The sequence below is a fragment of the Myotis daubentonii genome, chromosome 2, assembly GCF_963259705.1.
Source record: "Myotis daubentonii chromosome 2, mMyoDau2.1, whole genome shotgun sequence".
NCBI lineage: Eukaryota > Metazoa > Chordata > Mammalia > Chiroptera > Vespertilionidae > Myotis > Myotis daubentonii.
The window spans coordinates 23,239,084-23,260,119 of record NC_081841.1 but is presented as its reverse complement, the minus strand read 5'-3'; the positions used below and the strand labels follow the sequence as shown (position 1 = coordinate 23,260,119).

General features: G+C 44.8%; 1 protein-coding gene and 1 long non-coding RNA gene across 9 annotated transcripts in view; one reads left to right on the top strand and one right to left on the bottom strand.

The window, feature by feature from the left end:
- The window catches only part of PHC1 (polyhomeotic homolog 1), a 24,857-nt gene extending 7,504 nt beyond the window's left edge, over nucleotides 1-17,353 (bottom strand). Inside the window, exons 1-9 of one of the 6 annotated variants that reach the window (XM_059682156.1) lie at nucleotides 17,333-17,353; nucleotides 13,436-13,593; nucleotides 12,250-12,360; nucleotides 11,218-11,298; nucleotides 10,553-10,702; nucleotides 9,808-9,963; nucleotides 3,492-3,987; nucleotides 1,058-1,842; nucleotides 168-315 (exon numbers count right to left, since the gene is read on the bottom strand). In XM_059682156.1, the coding sequence (XP_059538139.1) occupies nucleotides 168-315; nucleotides 1,058-1,842; nucleotides 3,492-3,987; nucleotides 9,808-9,963; nucleotides 10,553-10,702; nucleotides 11,218-11,298; nucleotides 12,250-12,360; nucleotides 13,436-13,549 (2,041 nt within the window). In that variant the 5' untranslated portion in view covers nucleotides 13,550-13,593; nucleotides 17,333-17,353. Of the gene's footprint in view, nucleotides 1-167; nucleotides 316-1,057; nucleotides 1,843-3,491; nucleotides 3,988-9,807; nucleotides 9,964-10,552; nucleotides 10,703-11,217; nucleotides 11,299-12,249; nucleotides 12,361-13,435; nucleotides 13,594-15,797; nucleotides 15,919-16,480; nucleotides 16,707-17,332 lie in introns of those variants that run through there. The other 5 variants (XM_059682154.1, XM_059682155.1, XM_059682158.1 and 2 more) reach the window with 5 other exon arrangements.
- LOC132227256 (uncharacterized) lies at nucleotides 15,872-21,036 on the top strand. 3 transcript variants are annotated; one of them, XR_009451153.1, is made up of 2 exons: nucleotides 15,872-16,336; nucleotides 20,306-21,036. It is a non-coding gene; the product is annotated as an uncharacterized LOC132227256 (long non-coding RNA). The 3 variants fall into 3 exon arrangements; XR_009451152.1 differs by having other exon boundaries at nucleotides 15,908-16,336; nucleotides 20,302-21,036; XR_009451154.1 differs by lacking the exon at nucleotides 15,872-16,336 and adding an exon at nucleotides 16,853-19,447 and having other exon boundaries at nucleotides 20,302-21,036.

Here is a 21,036-nt window from a genome sequence, read left to right as displayed (position 1 = left end):
CATGTTCACCTTTGCTCATTCACCCTGGATTCTGTTTTTTTCAATCTATTCATTTGTCCACCAACTGCAGACCCATACTCTACAGAACCAGACTTATCTGTTAGCTCACTCACTCAGAACGTTAATCTCTGTGTACTCCAACAGCACTGCAGAAGTCAGTCTCTCACCTCCAAAACTGCTCTTCTCCTCCATGACCTTTGGGCTCTCTGCTACCGGAGATGCCTTGGCAGGAAGCATTGAACCCAATGTGGAGACATCATCTCTTTCCTCCTCAGACTCAGCCTTGCGTTTCACACCCAATGTCTGGGGCTTGCCCTATAAGAAAAGAACAGAAAAGAAATCAAGAGTTTTAAGTAAAGGAAGATAAGGAACCATAAATACTCCATATTTTCAGATAAAGTTTCCTTAGTTCCAGATTCCCCAATTTGTATATTTCTCATGGTACATTAAAATTCCTGGTCATTCCCAAGAAGTGTAACTTCCACCTCAGGACAAAAGAAAATGCAACGTTCATTAGTCCTGACACAGACCTTGAGACCCTGGATTCATTATGGCCCAACTAAGAACTGTTGTTTTCTAAAGATTATTTAGGTGGTTACAGCTATCTTGATCAAACCCAGTACAGATCCAAAAACCCAGAATGACTTCAGTAGCAGATTTAGGAGTATGAAGTTCAGATATTATATACATTAACATCGCTCTCTCTTACAAAAAGAATACTAGTATCTTAAGTTTCCATTAATCTCTCACAAAGGAATAAAAACCTTCTAAACTCTTCATTCCCCTACTATGTGAAGCTCTAATTCTACTCAGCCACAGGTCCACTCTTAACAGTGACAGTGGCCCCGCTAGCTGGGTTGCTCAGTAGGTTAGAGTGTCAACCTGACAAGCCAAGGTTGTGGGTTCAATCCCCGGTCAGGGCACATAGAAGAAGCAACCAATGAATGCATAAATAAGTGTAGCAACATATCCCTATCTCTCTAAAGTCAATCAATCAATTTTTCATAATTAAAAAAAGAGAGTGACAGCACCCTCAAAACCATCAGACGTCACTCACCGGCAGGTGCACAGACTGCATGTAGAAGGCAGCAGGGACCTGGGCTACAACAGGTGAGGAGGCGGTAGCCCCACCCTTTACTACATGTGCTGTCCCCTGCACAGGAGCAAGGGTCATCCCAGAGGTCAGTGTGGAAGGGCACTCCTGCAGTGCACCAGGAGCCTGGGATGATGGTGGCGAAGAGGCCAAATGGGCCTGACCAGGCTGCATTGTACCTGGCATCCCCCGGGAAGCAGGCACAGCAGCTGCCAGCTGTGCCAACCCCAAAGCCTGTGCCTGGGCTGTACCTGGCTGTCGAGTGCCCACAACTTGCACAGGGATATGGGGTGGTGGTTGCTGGGAAGCTGACATCTTAGCAGGTCCTAACTGAGGAGGCTTGATCGGTGCTATAGGTGGTTTGGATTGGAGAGGGATGGGTGGCTTGGGAGTTGGGTCAGGTGGGAGGGACAAGGGTGAAGATTGAAGCATGGGTTGAACAACCAGGGTTTGGGCTTGCTGCTGGGACTGGGAAGGTGGGACCTGCTGAGTAGGTGGGACCTGTGGTGGCTGAGGGGCAGAGAGGGTTGTGGCTTGCTGCTGCTGCTGCTGCTGCTGCTGTTGCTGCTGCTGCTGCTGCTGGGCCAACTGGAGGTGTGTGGCTGTGTGGAGTAGCTGCGATTGACGGTGCTGGAACTGTTGCTGGTGGTGGATGGCAATCTGCTGCTGGATCACCACTTGTTTCTGCTGGAGGTGGATCTGTTGCTGTTGCTGAATCAGGGAATGGGGCTGGATCTGTGTGTAGGTGGCTATAGGAACCACGCCCAGAATGGAACAAAAAGGAAGAAAAGCAAAAAATAATCATCATTATGGGAAGTAAAAATCGCCTTTCCAAACCGTACCCAGTTTTGGAATCACACAATGGATGGAAATCCAACCTAGAAGGTCCTAAGAGATCACCTCATTCGTTCTCTTTCCTGAGTCAGACATTATCAGATATTACTGTCTCTAATCTTAAAGATCTCAAGAGAAGAACTCCCTTGTTCAATCATTTAATGACCTCCAGTAATTTCTTACATGTATCTAACTTTTATTTTCTTTGCTATACTTAAATCCAGTTACTTTGAACTCAGTCAAGTAAGTTGGCCCATCTTCTATGTGATTGGACTCTGAGTCCTCAAGGCTGAGTCCATGTTTTATTCCTTTTTACATCCCTCTAATCCAGCACATTAGAAACACTTAACAGTCACTGAAAGAATAAATGTCCTTGGAAGTAAATATGCCAACACCTTCCCATGAATGTTAATTTTTAAGACTCATCAACTTAGGTCCCCACCATGAGAAGTCTCAGAGTCAGCAGCCAAAGGTTCTGACTTTACCCAGTTTCCACCACTGTAAATGAGTTGACAACCTCACTCCCCCCCTCATACGCCTACCAGATTGTCCAGAAAACATATTTGTTATGAAAGCACTCTGAAAACAGAACTGCTATAGTATGTAAATACTAAGTTATTAGCACTACAACCGATAATTAACTTTTGTAAATAAATTATCCATATGTAGCAATAACTAAAGTGCTAGAAACAAGGAAGGTAAAATGAAGGTAAAACTAAACATTACCAAGTAAAAAGAAAAACATTACCAAGGAAGGTATACATACCTAACTGTATCTAACCAGAGTCTGAAAGCAAGTATAAACTATTTGGGTTGTTATATTATTTATTCTTCTTCACCCTTATCATTGACACAGATGATCACAAGATGACTGTGTGTGTGTGTGTGTGTGTGTGTGTGTATTTTTTTTTTTTTTTTTTTTACTTTAGAGAGAAAAGAAGAGAGATCGAAACATCAATGATGAGAGAGAACCATGGATCGGCTACCTCCTGCATGCCCCACACTGGGGATCCAGCCCACCACCTGAGCATGTGCCTTGACTGGGAATGGAACTGTGACCTCCTGGTTCATAGGTCAATGCTCAAAAACTGAGCCACACCAGCCAGGCACAAGTTGACTATATGAAACCAGGGCTCTATTTGCTAGTCCTAAGTGCCCTAGGACATTTATGTCACCTCTGCTCTACACTGGGCCACCTAACCACCATCAAACGCCGATGAGGAGAGTATTCATCCTTTATGCTAGATTCTAAGCTCCATGAAGACAGGGGATCTATTTTTCAAAGATGTAACTCTAGCCCTCCTAGAACATAGTACGCAATTGAATAAGAACTGGGTAAATGAATAGGTAAAGTAAGTAAACTGAAGAACTCAGGGTCTAAGGCAACTTGTAAAATGATTGCTGCCTGGTGGAAACAGAAAAGATCTGTTACCTGTCCTCCTGCCTCCCTGAACTAATATGATCAAGGGTGATGTGACAAGAAGCAAGAAAAAGGCAAAGAAAGAAATGTATTCTGAGCTTTCAAACGGTTCTGAGAATAATGACATGAGAAGTGACCATTTACCTGAGCTAATAAGGGTCTGGCTGGGAGCAGGTGTAGCTGTCCGTGTCAGGTTCATGCCCACGTTCTGCTGACCAGTCCCATCCGTTTCTGCCTTCTTAGCTGCCGCACTTTCTGCCTCTGTCTGGCTGCCCTGACTCACAGTCACTGTTTGGGCTGCAGGCAAGGGCTGCACCACTCCTGTGCCCTTCCTGGGACAGCTCCCACCACCCCCCATTCCTGAGGTAGGCAACTGACCCAAGCCTCCAGGCGCCTGGCCACCTCCGCCTGGACCCATGGACCCTGGGATGCTATTTCCACTGCTTCCACCAGCTTGACTAAGGTTGAGGGACTGGCCTGAGGCCCCAGGGGAAGCCTGAGCCACAGCTAGGGCCTGGCTGGAACCCTGGGAGAGGCTAGAGACAGGGGATGCTCCAGGAGGAATGGCCTTCTGAGTAGAGCCTTGCATTTGAGGGCCTTGGGCTGAGGCCTGTTGGTTCCTCACTGCCAAGTTCTGCACCTGAAAGATAAGAAGAACAAGACTGAGAAAAGGTGAACAAGAGGCACTAGGGTCAAAGATTTCAGTGACAGATTCAGAAGCAGCAAGGATCGCAGCAGATATTCCACAGCCCACCTCAACTTGTATGCTCAATTTCCCAATTATATACATTAAAGGCCTTCCAGTCACCCAGGGAAAAACTCTTATATCAAATTTTATTTTCAGTCTCCTTTATTCAGTATCAAATGTATCACCAAGTACAGTCATTTATTCCATCAAAGTGTCTCAGATTTTCCCTTTTCTTTCCATTCATTCATTCATTCATTCATTCATTCATTTAATATCTACCAAATACCTACTATGCTTCAGGTATTACACTGGGTACTGGGAATGCAGAGATGAAAGACACAATCCCTGCTATTAATGAGTACTTTCTACTAGAAAAGAAAGACAAGAAAATCACCAATAACAATATGGCACTATGCACAGGTATGCACACAGTGCTGTGGGAGCCCAGAATGGGAAGAGTAACCCAGAATACAAAGATTAGAGAGGGCTTCCTAACACAGGTGACGCTTGACCTGAGGCCCAATCGGTAATAGTGAAGGTGAGGGTTTGAAAATATAGGTAACATTTGCAAGACCACTGAGCCAAGAAAAAAAATAGTATTTTTGGAAATTATAAATATTTCCTTTATGTTTGGAGTTAGAGGGAGTAGCAAGAAATGAAACCAGGAAAGTAGGCTGAGGGTAGTGGGGTAGAAAGGTGCCGGATCATGAAGGGCTTGGTGTGTTAAAATAAGGAGAGTCTGAACTTCAGTTTGGAAACAGAACGTGTATCTATCGTCTTCATTGTTATATTCCCAGCACCTAGCACAGTTCCTGACACATAGTAAGTACTCCAAAATATGAATAGAGAGAAGGAATGATGAGTACCTAATTGATGACAGGAAGCTATTGGAGAATATTAATCAGAATAAACATGATGAAATCTACAGTTGAAACCATTCTTTGAAACACTGCTGACGGAAATGTAAATGAAATCAGTACAACAACTTTGGAAAACAGTTTGGCATCATATCTTAAAGTGAACATTCACACACCCTACACCCCAGGAATTCCTAAAGAGAAACCCTTGCTGTGTACACCTGGAGGCATGTATAAAAATGTTCACAACAGCACTATTCATAGTAGTAAGGGCCTAGAACAACCCAAATGGCCATTATCAGAAGAGAAAATAAATGAACTATAATATATTCACACAATGGACTATTATATAGAAATCAAAATTAATAAAGTACAATGACATACAACAATATGGATGGATCATGACAATAAGCTATTAAGAAAGCATTCTCAAAGACTGCATACAGTACTTTATGGATTGAGAAGAGCACAAATACCTTTAAAATAAAACATATATTTTTTATACTATTTTTTATTTTTATATCAGAGGTAGGCAAAAGTAGTTTTACAGTTATGAGTATTAAAAAGTTTATTCTTGTATTATTTATTTGTTATATTATTTATTGTTATTATTGACCTACTTTTGCCCACCCCTGAGTGTGTGTGTGTGTGTGTGTGTGTGTGTGAAAGGCCTAAAAATATTGGCCATGTGTTCATCAATGTTGAAGCTAGATGGTAAGTACGTAGAAATTCATATTTTTTATATGTTTAAAATTTTCCATTATAAAAATGTCTTTATTATATGTAAATACAATAAAACCATATAAAAAGAGACACAACGGAAGGATGAATTTAGTAGGAATCAGAATGTCCTCACCCTGGGTAGAGGCAGGCAGTAGATGAAACTGGGATTGCTTATTGTATTTTAAAACTTACTGAGTAAATAAATAAAAGTGCACCTTGAATGGACCATTAATGAGAGAATGTCATGAGCCAAGGATTATGATTGATCAAATTCTGCATATCAGAGGTACAATTTTAAAATGCTAGTAACAACATATATTTTCTAAGAAAACTTGTTCTGACAGTAATGTGGAAGAGGATTAGAAGTAGAGAAAGGCTGAAGTCAAGAAGCCAATTAGAAAACTAGTACAGTAATTCAGGTGAAAAATGAAAAGAACCTGGATTCGGGCAATAGGAGCAAAGAAGAAGAGATGATAGCTTTAGAGAATGGTTTACAAGAATCATCAGGATTGGGTGCTGGGGCACTTATTATCTGGCAATTAGACAGTTTTTTTTTTTTAGTCAGCTTCCTTTCCATAATGGCTACTTAAAACATTGCTACTTTCCCTATACATAAGAACCACTTCCTCTTTCTCCTCTCACCCACCCCTGTGGAAACAATAAAACCATTATATGAGCATGATGCTTCATCAATTCCACCACCAAATCTATATATACGTTCAGCTGCATAAGCACCCATCACTTACTTCTCCTTTCTCTCCTTCTATTCTTCCTACTTTTCAAGAAGCTTATATAATCAAATCTCTCCTGTCTCTTCAATTTCTCCTCTATTGGCTTCCTTCCATCAGCATCCTGGAACCTCACTTCCCCGCCCCCAGTTTCATCCTCTTTCCTGTTACTGCTAAACTCTTTTTTTTCTTTAAAAATATTTTTTATTGATTTCAGAAAGGAAGGGAGAGGGAGAGAGAGAGAGAGAAATACCAATGATGAGAATTATCAATAGGCTGCCTCCTGCATGCCCCACACTGAGGATTGAGCCCACAACCCAGGCATGTGCCCTGATCAGGAATTGAATCATGACCTCCTGGTTTATAGGTCGATGCTCAACCACTGAGCCACACCAGCCGGGCTACTGCTAAACTCTTAACTATTTACATTCACTGCAACTATTCCCACTATCCAGTCATTTGCCTCACGCCGTGACTCCACTGAAATAGCTCTCATCCATGTCGGTGACTCCATCTTTCTTGCCATCTCTACTGCACTTGATGAAGGACTCTTGCCACTCTTGTTCCATTTTGATCCTTTGTCTTCATGACACACAATCCAGATTTTCTTGTCTCTCTGTCAGTCACTCTTCCCTACTCCCTTTGCCAGCCACCACCCTTTACTCAACCTCGAACTGCTCTCTTTTCTAAGGGCTCATCCTAACCCTCAGGGCTCCATCTGAAAGGCTTTTCTCTTCTCAATCCATACCATATCCCTAAGAAATTTCAAACACTCTCTTGATTTCAATTATCTATATGCCTACTACTCTTGTATGTTTACCTCCAACTCAGAGCTCAGGCACCACATAAAAAACTGCTGATCCAGTATCTTCTTCTGGGTAGCAAGCACTTCTAAGCCAGCATTTCCAAAAGTGAACTTCACCCCAAATCCACTTCTCCAACATTCATCTCATAAATATCACTACCAGCCATCTCTCTGCAGTGCCATAGCTCATCTCAGGCATCTCCATCAACTCTCTACCACTGAATGAGTTCTCCTTTTTTAAAAACCTCCTAAGTTTTTCTCAAATCTATTCATTTCTGTCCATCTCAACAACTACCACCTATGACGGTTGTTGCTCTCCCCATATTCACTCAAGCCATTTCCTTTTATCTTCCATAGAGGAGCCAACAGTCTTGCAAATTTAAAAAATCAAAAATCGAATCTCTCCTGTCACTTCCTTGTTTAAAATCCTTCCAACGCTTCCCACTGCCTTTCAGATAAAGCTCCAAATTCTAAACACAGCGCCCAAGGTCCGGCAAGATGAGGTTTCTCTGACCATCTCCAACATCATCTCCGCTCCTCTTTGCCAAACTCCAGGAACACAGGTCTTCTTTCAATTCCTCAAATACATACTACTCCTGCCCTCCTAGGATCTCTGGACATGAGAGTCCTCTGCCTTCACCATTCCTTCAATGTCTTCACCTGACCAACTTCTACAGACCCAATTTAACTGTCACCTTCTCAGGGAGGCCTTCCCAAGGCTCCATTAACTCCCTTTCAGAGCACTCAGTACTTCCTAATGAAGCAATTAGCAAACCATCAGGTGATTATTTATTCAATGTCTGGTGCTTCAGTGATTTGTAATCTCTATCAGTCTAGGGATTATGACTTTCTTGGGCATTCAAGGCTAAGGAATGTCTGATATATAATAATGATAGTTTGTACTCTTACCACTCATTATGTCCAGACACTGTTCAAACACTTACACATATCAACTCATTTAGTCCCCACAATACACCCTGAGGTAGATACTTTATAATTTCATAGGTGTTTTATATATGAGGAAACTGGCGAAAGATGTTAGGTTATGAGAGTCATGAAGCTGGAATCTGAGCCAAACATCAGATTCAGATTTTTAACCACTACTCTGTCCCTCCACATGTTGACACTCAACAAGCAGATGGATAAATGAAACCACTGGATAGGAAAGCAGTCTCAACCTCATCCTCTGATCCTACTGCTATTACCAGAATCTAAAACAAAGGTCTTACCTTCTTACTAAATGACCCCAAGCATTTCTTTTTCTTTTTTCAAAATATATTTTTATTGATTTCAGAGAGGAAGGGAGAGGGAGAGAGATAGAACATCAATGATGAGAGAATCATCAATCGGGCTGCCTCCTGCACACTCCCTACTGGAGATTAAGCCCAAAACCAGGGCATGGGCCCTTGACCGGAATGGAACCTGGGACCCTTCAGTCCGAAGACCAATGCTCTATCCACTGAGCCAAACCAGCTAGGGCGACCCCAATCATTTCTTAGTAGGTTCCCTAATTTCTCTTTCTTCTCCAGGCACATGTTTCTAGGTGATTCTTTCTAAAGTACTTGCCTTATCCTATTAATCAGCTATTCAACAACCAGCAATGACCCCTCTTACCTATGGAGTTTCTTGGCTTTCAGATTTCTCCCTAACATGACCTTTTCTACAATCAAGCATATTGTCGCCTCTTAATCCACTCACCCCAACTCATAGTCACGTATGTGAAATTATACCTTTACACATTACTGTTCTGTCTCCAGAACAGTTTCCTTTTATTCCAAATCAAATCATACCCATCCTCTAAAAATTTGCTCAAGTATCCCACGAGTCACTGAGAAGTAATGCAGCCACTCTTCTCTACTTGTGTCACTCAAAGTTAGAGCAATTTACTTTCGTACTTCTTGGTTCTCCAAGCCCTTTATAAAGACTTGACACATACTTATTTTCAGCCCTCCTAAGTTTCTAATATACATCTGAGCACAGCAATAGAAAACTCAATATTTACTTGCTAACTGATAAACTAAAATAAAAATAAGTATTATGAGAGCCCAGTTTATATCCCGTTCATAAGAAGATAAAAATTCGGCTCAAAATATGTATACAACACTAACACTTTATATATATACACACATTTGGGGGCAGGGAGATAAGGTATAGTGAGAAGCAATGGTGAGAAAGATTTCACTGGGACTACACTGTGAGCAGAAGCAGAGAGAGCTACAGGAACGCATAAAGAGAAGGAATCAAATATTCTGCCAGCAACTCAGCCATGTCAGCTTAACATCTATGGAACAGAATTCCCTCAACCATCCCTCATCTTCCAGAGACAGTACTACAAGAAGAGAGAATTAAAGACTTCCTGAATAAACTGAGCCATCAAGGGCTAAAAAAAAAAAAAAAATGTTAAGGAAATCTGCCCTATGTTAAAAATAAGACTTCCCAGATCCAGAGGGCTATTTTCAATCAAATCTATTTTCCTTCCTAATTCAAATAACTCAAAAGTTGTAAGGGATTCAAGTTCTATAGAAATTAAAGGCAAAAAAAAAACACCAAAAAAAAAGAATCCTGAAAAGTGGTAACGAGGCAGAAGGGTGGGCCTTGGTCTGTGGTCGTTCCCTTCATCCTCCCCAGTGCCCGTCCACAGGTCAATGCTGCCACTGACCTGATCTGCATCTGCATGAACTCCCGGAGACTGAGCAGATGGCACCTCCTGCTGGACTGCAGCCACTGCCCCGTTAGGCATCAGGATGAGCTGGGAGGCTAGAGGCACATTCCGGCCCAGGGTCCGGTTTACCTGCAATAGGTTTCCCAGCTGTGGCTGGCAAGGAGAGGAGGAAGAGCAGAGGAAAGAGAACAAGAGGAAAAGAAGAAAGACAGAAGAAACGGAAGGGAAGGACCACAAGACAAAATAAACAGAAGATACGAAACAGCGAAGTCCTGCCCCTTTCCACACCAACCCAGGAGACCCTTACTCTCCATACGTGATGAATCATCCAGAAGAAAACCTGGAATGTGCACAAAACTACAGGTTGATAACAAAGAGTCAAACATGAAAGAAGTTGAGACAATGAGAATTTCAGAACAAGTCTTTATGTACAGTAAGTAGATAGGCTAAGAGAACACTTAGGATTTGTGTACTTGAGCCACAGGTCTAAAGATCAGAGTATCTGATGCTAATGTGGTCAAATGTTAAGGTGAGCATCTTCTAACTTGGGATCTCAATGTCATCTGCAGGCTACCTGTGAATACTGAGCATTGCTTCTAAAGGTAAGTAAGTAAGAAGTAGATCAGCTCGTCTTAAAACAGCTGGGTAACTATGGTTAAATAAAATAACTTTTGCTCAAGTCCTCGCCAGGGAACAGAACCATTATGTCCCTGGGACACTGGCAGTTGTGTCTGTGGCTTACCCGTAGATACATCTGAGCCTGGGACTGGTTGAGGGGTGGGGAGGTGGTGTTCCCCAGTAGCACAGATTGGGTCAAAGTGGTAGCACTGGGAGAGCTCACACTCTGGGATCGGCTGATGAGCTGGGCGGCCGACGTGGTGGCCAGATTGATCTGTGCGGTACAGAAAGGAACCAGGACTGAGGATTTAGGAGACATAAAAGGAAATGTAAATGACTGATAAATTCAGGATGACCCGGTCAAGAACAGAATATCTCACTTTCATAGAGTCCGGGGAAATGAATACCTTCCTACCCACAACTGTCATCCTGGCTACTCCACGGTATTACCAAAGTAAACAAACTGGGCCTAATCACTAGGGTTACAGTTGAGAAGGCAAAGGAACGAAACGGAACAAATTTTACTTGTCGTTGAAGGGTCCAGAGATTAGTCCCTTCCCTTTACTATGTCTGCTTCTTCCCCAGGATTTTCTTTCTCCTTTCTTAGACCTCCTCATTAAGACTCATGCAGATCCAAGTGGGTCACTTTGCCTTTTACAAACATGCTCTACATAAGGGCAGTCAATACCACCGATGGCTCAATAAACACTCCCAGATCAGCTGCACAAAGTTTAACCCAGAGACAAAGACCCAGAGAGAAGCTGCTCAGTGGGCAGAAGCAGCACTCACTGAGGCCTGGGTGGTGGCAGTCTGCTGCTGCGCGGTGCTGGTGTTTGGGGAGCTGGCTTGCCGACTGGCAGCAATGGTGGCCTGTTAGAGATGAAAGAAAATAAGAAAGAGCAGAGAAAACAAAGGAAAAGCCTGTGAATCTTCCAGTAATAAATCAGAGGCACAAAACATAACAGACATTTCCAATAAGAACTGAGAGACTATTGTGGAGCAAGCACAAGTGTATTCACTATGCGCATAACCCTCACATTACCACATGTGGTAACCCAACAACTCCCACATAACCCTCCTGGGACAGCCAGGCAAGCTGTCCTCCTCCCACTTTCTTTTAGGTGGAAGAACCTTTGGTCAGGTCCCATCGTGAGTCACTGGTAAGCCTAACCCAGAGTTGTCCAATACAAATATAACGCGAGCCACATATGTAATTTTCTTGTATGCACATTTTTTAAAAGAAAAAAGAAATAGGCAAAGTACACTTTAATTTTTTATTGAATTTATTGGGGTGGCATTGGTTAATAAAATTATATAGGTTTCAGGTGTACAATTCTATAATATATCATCTTGTATGGTGTGCTCACCACCCCAAGACAAGTCGCCGTACCATCACCATTTATCCTCCTATACCCTCTTCCACTTTATCTTATGTAAGCCAATATATCTCATCTCAACATGTAACCAATGTAAACTACTGAGATATTTTACTATTTTTTCCTTACTAAGGCTTTGAAATCCAAATTCTCAGTGCACAGCCCCAATTTGAACTAGCCACATCTTGAGCAAAAGCTACACATGGCTGGTGACTACCACACTGCACAGTGCAGGTCTAGACATAGCCATCCTACTCCTGAAAGGGAGTTCCTCCACAGTTCCTACTGCAGCCCCTGAAGCTAAGATCCATTCACACTCCCACAGGAGGAACTTGGAGGAGGAGACTATGTTTCCAGCTTGGCTTAGTGGAGGATGCAGTACGTCCCTACCCACCTGTAGCACCATTCCCTTCCCTCTTGGGCCAGCTGGCTGCTGACCTCTCACCTGCTGGACGGCAGCCAGGCTATGCAGCTGGGCATTGCTGAGCTGCTGCTGGAGCATGAACTGGTGGAAATACTGAGCCGCATTGGGCTGACGCTGCAGTGCCTGCAGAGCCTAGGAGGAGAAAGAGAAGATCAGCCCACTCAGACTCACTCCCAACTCCTATTCTACACAAATCGCTGTGATCCTGTGAAAGGGACTCGTGGCAAGTAGAGAAACAAAGGAAGATTGGAGTCTGGCTAAATCATCAACTTCTGATTTGTCCAATTTGTTTATATGAGAACCAGTAAGTTCATATAATCCTCAAAAAGTGGAGAAGCAATTAATTCTGCTATGCTCTATTCTATTCTTGTATATAAAGAAAAGTAAAGCAGTGTAACTCACATGAACGCTTATTTCCCAAAATGGAATCTGGAAATACATAATACAGCAAGAAAAAGAATTGGGACTAGACAGGATAAAAATCAATGAGATGTCAATTAATGTAAAGAGAAGAAAATAAAAGACCATATTCTAGGGGTACAATAGAGGTAATAGAGCCCTAAGGGGTTGAAAATGATGAAAAAATAAGAGTAAGTAGTAGCTTATGGAAGATTCTATCAGGTAAAATTTTCAAACAACTGGCATTTTCAAATAGCTACAGTATAATGCTAATGGGTGCTTATAAACATGATACTGGTAATTCAGTTTTAGTGTTAACTAATATTCTCTAATAATGAGAGCTATTCTTATGATGTGCATAGTTATTCTAGTAACCTAAATATTTAAGTAAAAGGCCCATTCCCAGATTTTTTAAAACATGGGATTTACTATTTGTCTAAAAATACAGCTTTAGTCTAAAGAGTTTTACACTCCATTACTCAGAATGATTTATACCAACGACTGAAGATTAAAAACCTGCCAATCCATGAAGAGAAATGGTTAGAATCTAGCTCTATGAACTGAATGGTATAAAAACAAAACAAAACAAAAAATAACACCTTAGTTTAAAGACTGAATCTCATTCTCTGTTTGCTTGCTCAGATAGTTATAAATTCCTAAGATTCTCGGGGCTAGCAGGGACCTTAGTCATCACCTAATTCAACTCCCCCAGTGTCCTGGAAAGCAACTAAGGGCAATTATCCTCCAGCACCCTTGCCTACCCCAAGCCAATGCTCACAGATCTCAGCCCCTCAGAGTTGAGCCTCACCTGCACTGCTTGCCGTTCATACAGTGACATTTGAGCTATTTGGGGCCGAGAGCTGCCCCCAGAGCTGGAACTCCCATTGGTGGAGTTGGAGTTCTGCTCACTCTCAGTCTCCATGACAGTGGTCCAGGGTCCCCAAGGCTGGTGCTCTGACTCAAGACCTAGATAAGAGGAGCAAAGGATTAACATTTACACCTGATCTCAAACTTTTATTTCATGTTATTTAAATTAGATATAAGAATCTTCCTCTTCTTCCATAATCCACAATTTCTAGTGTTATTACTACCAAATCTGCAATACACTCTTCCCCACACACACACCCTCTTTTGAAGTTATGCAGTGTCTCAAAATAAACAACCTTTCCATATTCCGTCATAGCTGTCATTAACATAAAACAGCCAGAATATAAGACAGCAGCACCTCATAATACTAAGGCCACTTTACATTCCTGTAACACTTTGTAATAATTTAAAATCTTCCCCGTTAAAACTTATAGCTATCTCATTTTTATCTGCATCTGCTTAAAACTTATGCTTATCTCATTCTTATCAGCATCATCTTAATAACCGAGAAGCCACTAGGTGCCTCCTCTCACAGGGCCAGGCTCTCTCTTCACATTCATTCTCTCTCCCAGTGCCGTTAGGTAAACAATCACATCCCCACCTGACAACTGTGGAAATGAGGTTTTCTGAAGTGAGGTTTTCTGAAGTGAGTGTGGAGTCTTTACACTAGCACATGCTTCTTCTTCAAAACCAGAAAAAGTCTGTGATTAAGGCAGTGTCATTCAGTTTGAGCACTCATTGTCCTCCTTGTATGGAGGGGGCCTAAGATACAGATGTGCTAAATACATCACGAAAGTCATAAAACTAGGAGGGAGGAGAGCTAGGCTACAGCCCGGAGAGCCCAAATGGCCGCCTGGTTCCAGCTCAGGTTCCTAATAACACTTGCCCTTCTTATACCTCAGTTTCCCCATTTGCAAAGGCTTCACAACTGAATGTAACATGTCATTTTAACAAAGGACTCCCAGGTACTGAACATTAAATAGACAGTAATGAAAATCATTAAGAGAGTAAGATTTAATTTTTTTTTTAGTCTACTAAAGTGATCACAATCCACCCTCTGGGGTGTACACTCACATTCACTGGTAAAAACCAGGCAAAAAAATAAAAAAGAAACAAGACATGTATACCTCCAAAGCAGCACTAAATGACAAGGTTTGTCTCTGTTCATTCTTATTTTTTCTCTTTTGTTAAACCTGGACACTATACTCTGTACTTCTGAGGAACTGGGGCCACTAGAAATATTAGGTCAGCAGAGCACTCTTTGGTTTACAAATGTAAACATCAAACCAGGATTTGTGCTAAGGGCTGTCACAGTATTATTATGACGGGTTTATCTTAATGACTGCCTCCAAAACAGGCCAACAAAGTAAATAAAATCAACCCGCTTGGCCTACTAAACAGAGTTGGGGAGATTTCTTGTTATTCCATTCCCAATATTACCTGATCGCATCAGTGTCCCCCAAGAACTACGCATCTCTTCGGTTTCATTTAGGAATAGCAAAGGTCACTGAAAACATGAGTACAACCCAGGACGAACACAGGAGAAATCATATCAGCTTCAACTCCAGTCTACCTTCTCCCCACATCTTTTGCCAAAATATCAAAGCACTAAACAGATACAGACCCATGAATCCTCATTATCAGCATGTGAAGAAAAAAAGTGGGTAAGGATTAGAGGCAGCACGCACAGTTGTATCTATCACGGGACTCAGTTCACTGGACTCGGAGACATGAGACCCCTTGACTAGCTGGGGGGGGGGGGGGACACTAATTCCTATGTTCATAGGTGAAAATGCTAATAAACCATACGATCGGGCCCTCACTCCCCCCAGAATACAATCCTTCCTATTAATTTCTTCCGGCTGTGACATGACTACAGTATAGAGATGGAAAGGGACGGGCTTTGAAGTCTTTAATAAAAATCAAGGGCAGTTAGTTATCAAAACCGGGAGTCCTGGATCCCAGGCACATAAATCTAGTCGTTCAGGGATCGATGTTGGAATTGTAAGACAGAAGCACAGAAAAGAAAAACGACAAAAAGTTTGGGCGGCACGGTGAATTTTTAAGTTTTCAGAATTAAAGGGGGAGAAAGAGTGAGACGCTGATCATCAGAGGTCCCCAGAACAGCTAGCCCACGGTCACCCTGAAAGGTAGCCCACGGTGACCCTGAAAGGTAGTCAGTCTGTGGGTGTGATGGGTGGGGTGTGATGGGTGGGGTGGGTAGGAGCACAGATCCCCCTGGCGAGGGGCTAGGAAAGGGAACTGACGTGGACCCGGTGCAGGGCCGACGGACCAGGAGTTACCTGAAGGGAATCAGGGTCCCGAAGCATGAAACTGTCGTGCAGAAAGGCTGGGGCGCGGGACGGGGTGGCGGGAGAAGGGGGTGGTCCGGGGAAGACCGTGCCAAACAAATGGGAGTGACCTGGAGAACAGGGAGAGTAGACGCCCGGGGTCCTCGCCGGTACAGAGAACCCTGATGACAAGGAGGTTCCGAAGAGAAATCGAACGCAGCGGGGCAGGGGGCAGACGGAGCGGCCCCGGAGCGCACCGGCCCGGGTGAGCGGGGAGACGTGCTGACGATCGCGGGGCGCCGGGCAGGGGCGCGGCAGACAGGAGCCGAGGGACCGGAGGCTGCGGGACCCCGCGCACCCTGAGAAGCGGGGAGCTAACTAGACAGCGAGCGTGCTCGGAGGGGAGACCCGAAGTCCGAGGAGGAGAAATGAATGGGAGCGCGAGCGGTCAGAAGCAACGAGGGTGCCGGACAGACAGCATCCCGCAGGGCGACGGGAGCAGCAGAAAGGCGAGGACGGGCGGAGTCGGAGGACCGAGCCGGGCGCTGGAGGTGAGGCCGGGGTGGGGGGCGCCGGGGTGGACGGGGGAGGTACCTGGGGCGACACACGCCCGCGGCGGGGCGGCCGGAGCAGCCTCCCCGCGCCGCCCAGCCCCCAGGGGTCCGCCCCTCCCCAGCCCGCGGGCGCCGGGTTACCTTCGCGCCTGGCTCCGCACCCGAGGGCTCCCGGGGGGCGTCCACCTCATGGGCAGGGGACCCCAGGCTGGGCGGGGGGCTCGTCGGCCTCGGCGGCGGGCTCCCCTCGCCTCCTCCCCTTCCTGGAGGGGCGGGGGCGCCGAGGGCGGGGTGGGAGGCGCCCGGCGCGGCCGCAGCACCCCGCCCCTCCCGCCGCTCCGGGTCCGGCCCGGCCGCGGGCTGCCAGGCCTCCGGGACGCGCTCCGGGCCTGTCACTTCCTGCCGGGCCGAGAGGCGGGGGCGGCCGGCCGGGGGCTGCGGGCCGGGCTGGAGGAGGGGGCTGGCGGGGAGGTGCTTCCGGGGCAGTGGACCCCTCCCCCGGCCCCCCTCCCCTCGGCGCCCTCCTCCCCCTCCCTCCGCGGGTCCCTCGTTTCCTGCCGGCGCCCGTTGCCATGGCGACGGCGCTCCCGGGCCTCCGCGCTGCCGGCCCGGGGTGGTGTTTTCCCCCCTCGTTCGCCGTCCCTTTCTCCTCTTTTTTTTTTTTCCCTCCTTCTTTCTCTCCGAGTGCGGCTCCGCGGACGCAGGGGCGAGACTGAGCGAGTGCTGGCCTCTAGTGGGGAAGGCACCTCTCCGAGAAACGGAGGGAGATGGAGAAGGGAGGGAAGTGACGTGGAGAAAGGGGAACATCAGGGATTTTCCTGGAGCGTCTGGGAATAGGGGGTGGAAAGAAAGAATCAAAGGGACCAACAGGCAGCGGGGGAGGAAGGGCAGGCAGCGACCCCGGGGCAGCGATGGGCCGGGGAAGGAGCGAGCAGGAAAGAACAGCCAGGGCCGAGCAGAAGGAGGGAGCGTGCCGATGGCCGCGTCGCTCACCTCAACTCGGACGGAGAAGGCGGGAAAGGACGCTGCCCGAGGCCGGGGGCCCTCGCTTCCAAGCCGCCTCCCCACACAACTGGCTGCGCATGGCACGCTCAAGTCTGTCCTCCCGGGGCTGTGTGTCCTCGCGCGGTCTTAGTTCGAAATGTGGGTGTGAAAGAGGAGGACAGAAACCGGGGAGAAGGCCGGGGCGCGAAGGGTAGACAATGGGGCTGGACCTGGGAGCACCTACCCAGCGGTTCTCAACCTCCCTACTGCCGCGACCCTGTCATACAGTTCCTCATGGTGTGGGGGCCCCCAATTTCATTGTTACCAATGGAACATAATTAAAGCATAGTGATGAACCACAAAAACAATATGTAATTAGGTATGTGTTTTCCGATGGTCTTAGGCGACCCGGTGAAAAGGGTCGTTGGACCCCCCAAAGGGGTCGCGACCCCCAGGTGGAGAACCGCTGAAGCATTTGCTCAGGCGGTAGCCTTTGTCGTGTATGCGTGTTTTATTCTTTTAAACTTTGAGCGCTTGGCAAGTATCCATAGGGCACTTGCGATGTGCCACTCGCTGCTTTGGAAGCTCGGGTTACACCAGCGCGCGGCGCGCAGATCCTCGCCCTCGTTAACCTTCACCGAAGGGGCCGGGGGACACCTTGCGGCTTAGTAACGAGGGGTGACGCTTCCTCTGCTGTTGGCATAGTCCACTCATTATTTTTAACCTCATATCTTGTTCTCACCTCTGCGCTATCCCGTTGTTTTCTTTGTCAGCCCACTCTTTATTCTCGCCTTTAAAAGCCAAGGCGTGATTTGTTTTCACAAAAGATAGAGAAGTGTTCCCTTTGTCTATAAGTTAGATCTGCATTGAGAGAGGGGTGTGTAGACTCTTAATGAGCAGGAGCCAGGTTTGTGCCAGAGAAGAATCTCTGCCAGGCGTCAAGGAACCAGTCAGACAAGGATGCGAGGGGAGAAAGGAGAGGGCAGCCAAAGGCTGGAAAAGGGCAGACCTGAGGTGTAGGGGGGTGAAAGGGTATGTTGCCAGGGTGAATGACAGGCTTTGGCTGGGGATGAATTGAAAAAGATTCTGGCAGAGAATTAGTGGTGAAAACTAGGGAAAGCATTCGTCATTTAGATTTGTGGCCTGTCAAAGTTGAAAGCTTCCTTGTGGAGGCTTAGAATGGATATACTGAGCCCACGCTGAATATCCGAGGACCAAGAACAAGTTGTACCTATAGATAATTTTCCGATTATGTGATATGCAGGCCAAGAAACATTACTCATGTGTTTTCATGGGTTCCGTGGGAGAATTATCACCAAGTGTCTACAGAAGGCCTGTAATACATCTCAAGGATAAGGAGTCCTGATGCCACCGGTGTCTTTTTTTCCAACCGCCTATGGAACTTGCATACCTAATGGGGACCTGGCCATTTCAGCCCCATTAGATATGGAGCAGAACCCACTACCAATTCATTTAGTCACATCCCACCTCTAAGGATTTTTTTTTTTTAATTTCCTGAATCTTCGGCCCCTACATCTACTAAAAGTTACGAATTTAGATGGTGTCAGGGGATAAGTTAGTGATGAAGTATAATTGTGTTCACTGACTGATAAAAATCTAGGCTTGGGATACTCTGTCACAGAGCATGCCTTATTAATTATGAGCCAGTGGTTTAACTTATGTAGAGGCTTTACTCTGTATTTTGCCGTAATTCTTTTCAAGTTCATTATTCTCCAAGACACAGGAGTCTTTCTGGGTCATAGGTTTAAGCAATTTCCCAAAGAAAAATTCAGTATGAAAAAGAAATGTATCCAACAGTAAAATGAAGTAGTAGAAAGCCTCCGTTCATAAGACAGTCGTGGGCAGAATTAGCTGGGAAACAGGTACGGAATTGCTTCTCCACCTAAATGGAACAAAACAATTTGTGATTCCTAGAAAATGCACAACTGGCTTTTTTTATATTTTTCTAAACTTTCTCATTTTCATTTAAAGATCCTGCTGGAATTAGTCTTTTCTTTTTCAAACCAAATAGTTCCTGTGAATGGAAGCTAAATAATTTCTTAACTCTGCATAACACTGAAAGTCATTAGCCTAAATAGGTGAAAAGGAAATGCATTCTATCTGGTGAGTGGAAATCAAACCCTCCCCCAGCAAACTTATCTAAATAAGGAAAAATCAGGATTTGAAAGGAAATCAACAGTTTAGAAGCAACTAAATCAAATAGAATAGAAAATAGGCTAATGTAATTTTGTATATCAACTGAGCATTGAATGTTTCAAGCTTCTCTTTTAAGCCCAGCATTGTGCAATGAATTGTGAAGGAAGAGGTGCTCCTTAACCCTAGAGGTGTTAGTATCCTTGGAATGTGTCTGTTTACAAGTAACCAAGCAAGTAAACCTGGGTGATCACATTTTTATGCAAATGTGGGTAGGATGAAGAACGGAGGGGGTGGGGGGAGAAATCCAAACCTTTACTCTAACCAGCAGCAATGTGGGATGTAAACCATCATGCAGGTCCCGCCCCATCCCACCACAATTCTATATGCCACTTTAACGTCCAGTTGGGAGATGAAATGAAGATAATGGGGCTTTACAGACTCTTAGATATTTAAAGCAAAAAAGAACTTTAAAATTATCCAAGCCCCTTAATTTTGAGTGGAGAAAATGGAAGACTAAAAGATGAATGTAGAAGGGGAACATTTTATAACACTTGGCAAATAGATGTCCAAAAATATTTGTTAATTAAATTAATTTCCTAGATGCTCTCCTTTCTTTCAACTGAAAAAAAAAGAAGAAGAAAAAAGGAATTAAAACATATAAGGAGACTTCTCATTCCTCACCACTAATACCCATGATGGTGTTCAGGACATGCCCCAAATATACCTCCTTCATATATTAGTTATTTAAACGGAAGAAGTTTGAGAAAAAGATAGAAACAGGAAAATCACTCTGACTTCTTCCCTCTTTCTTCTTTCTTAAGCCAGGTCAAAAAACCCTCTGAGAGGTTCCCCTGAAGGAATGGAGGATCCTTATCTCTGAAGACAAAAGAACACCAAGAGGAATCCACTTACCTCATGCTCCTTAACTTATGATATTCCTTCATGACTATGCACACTTCATCCAACCCAGCATAAAAATACACCAGTCTAGCCTGACCGGCTTGGCTCAGGGTTGAGTGACCTATGAACCAGGAGGACATGGTTCGAATCCAGGTCAGGGCACATGCCCAGGTTGTGGGCTGGACCCATAGTGTGGGGCATGCAGGAGGCAGACGATCAATGATTCTCTCTCATCATTGATGTTTCTATTCCCTGCTCCCTTCCTCTCTGAAATCAATAAAAATAGATATTTTAAAAAATACACCAATCTAACTTGCTTTGGTTCTTCATTTCTTCATGAAGGTTCTCTTGTGTTACATATACATTCAACTTAAATAAGTTTTGTTGAAATAAATTTGCAGGCCCAAGATGGAGCCACTCCTGCCTAGAGTTCCCGGCCGGCAAACTGAAACCTACATAACGTTCATGTCCCTGCAAATGTTCCACTTGGCCAGAAACAGTCTATCCAGTCGGCCAGTCCCCAAATGCCAGGCCAACTCTGGGCTGTATATTACCACCTTTTTCGTTGTTCTTTATCCTACAAAGCTTCCTGCCTTGCACTCTCCTAATGGAGACTGTCCACTTCATAAAGTGTTAAATAAAGTTTGTCACCTAAA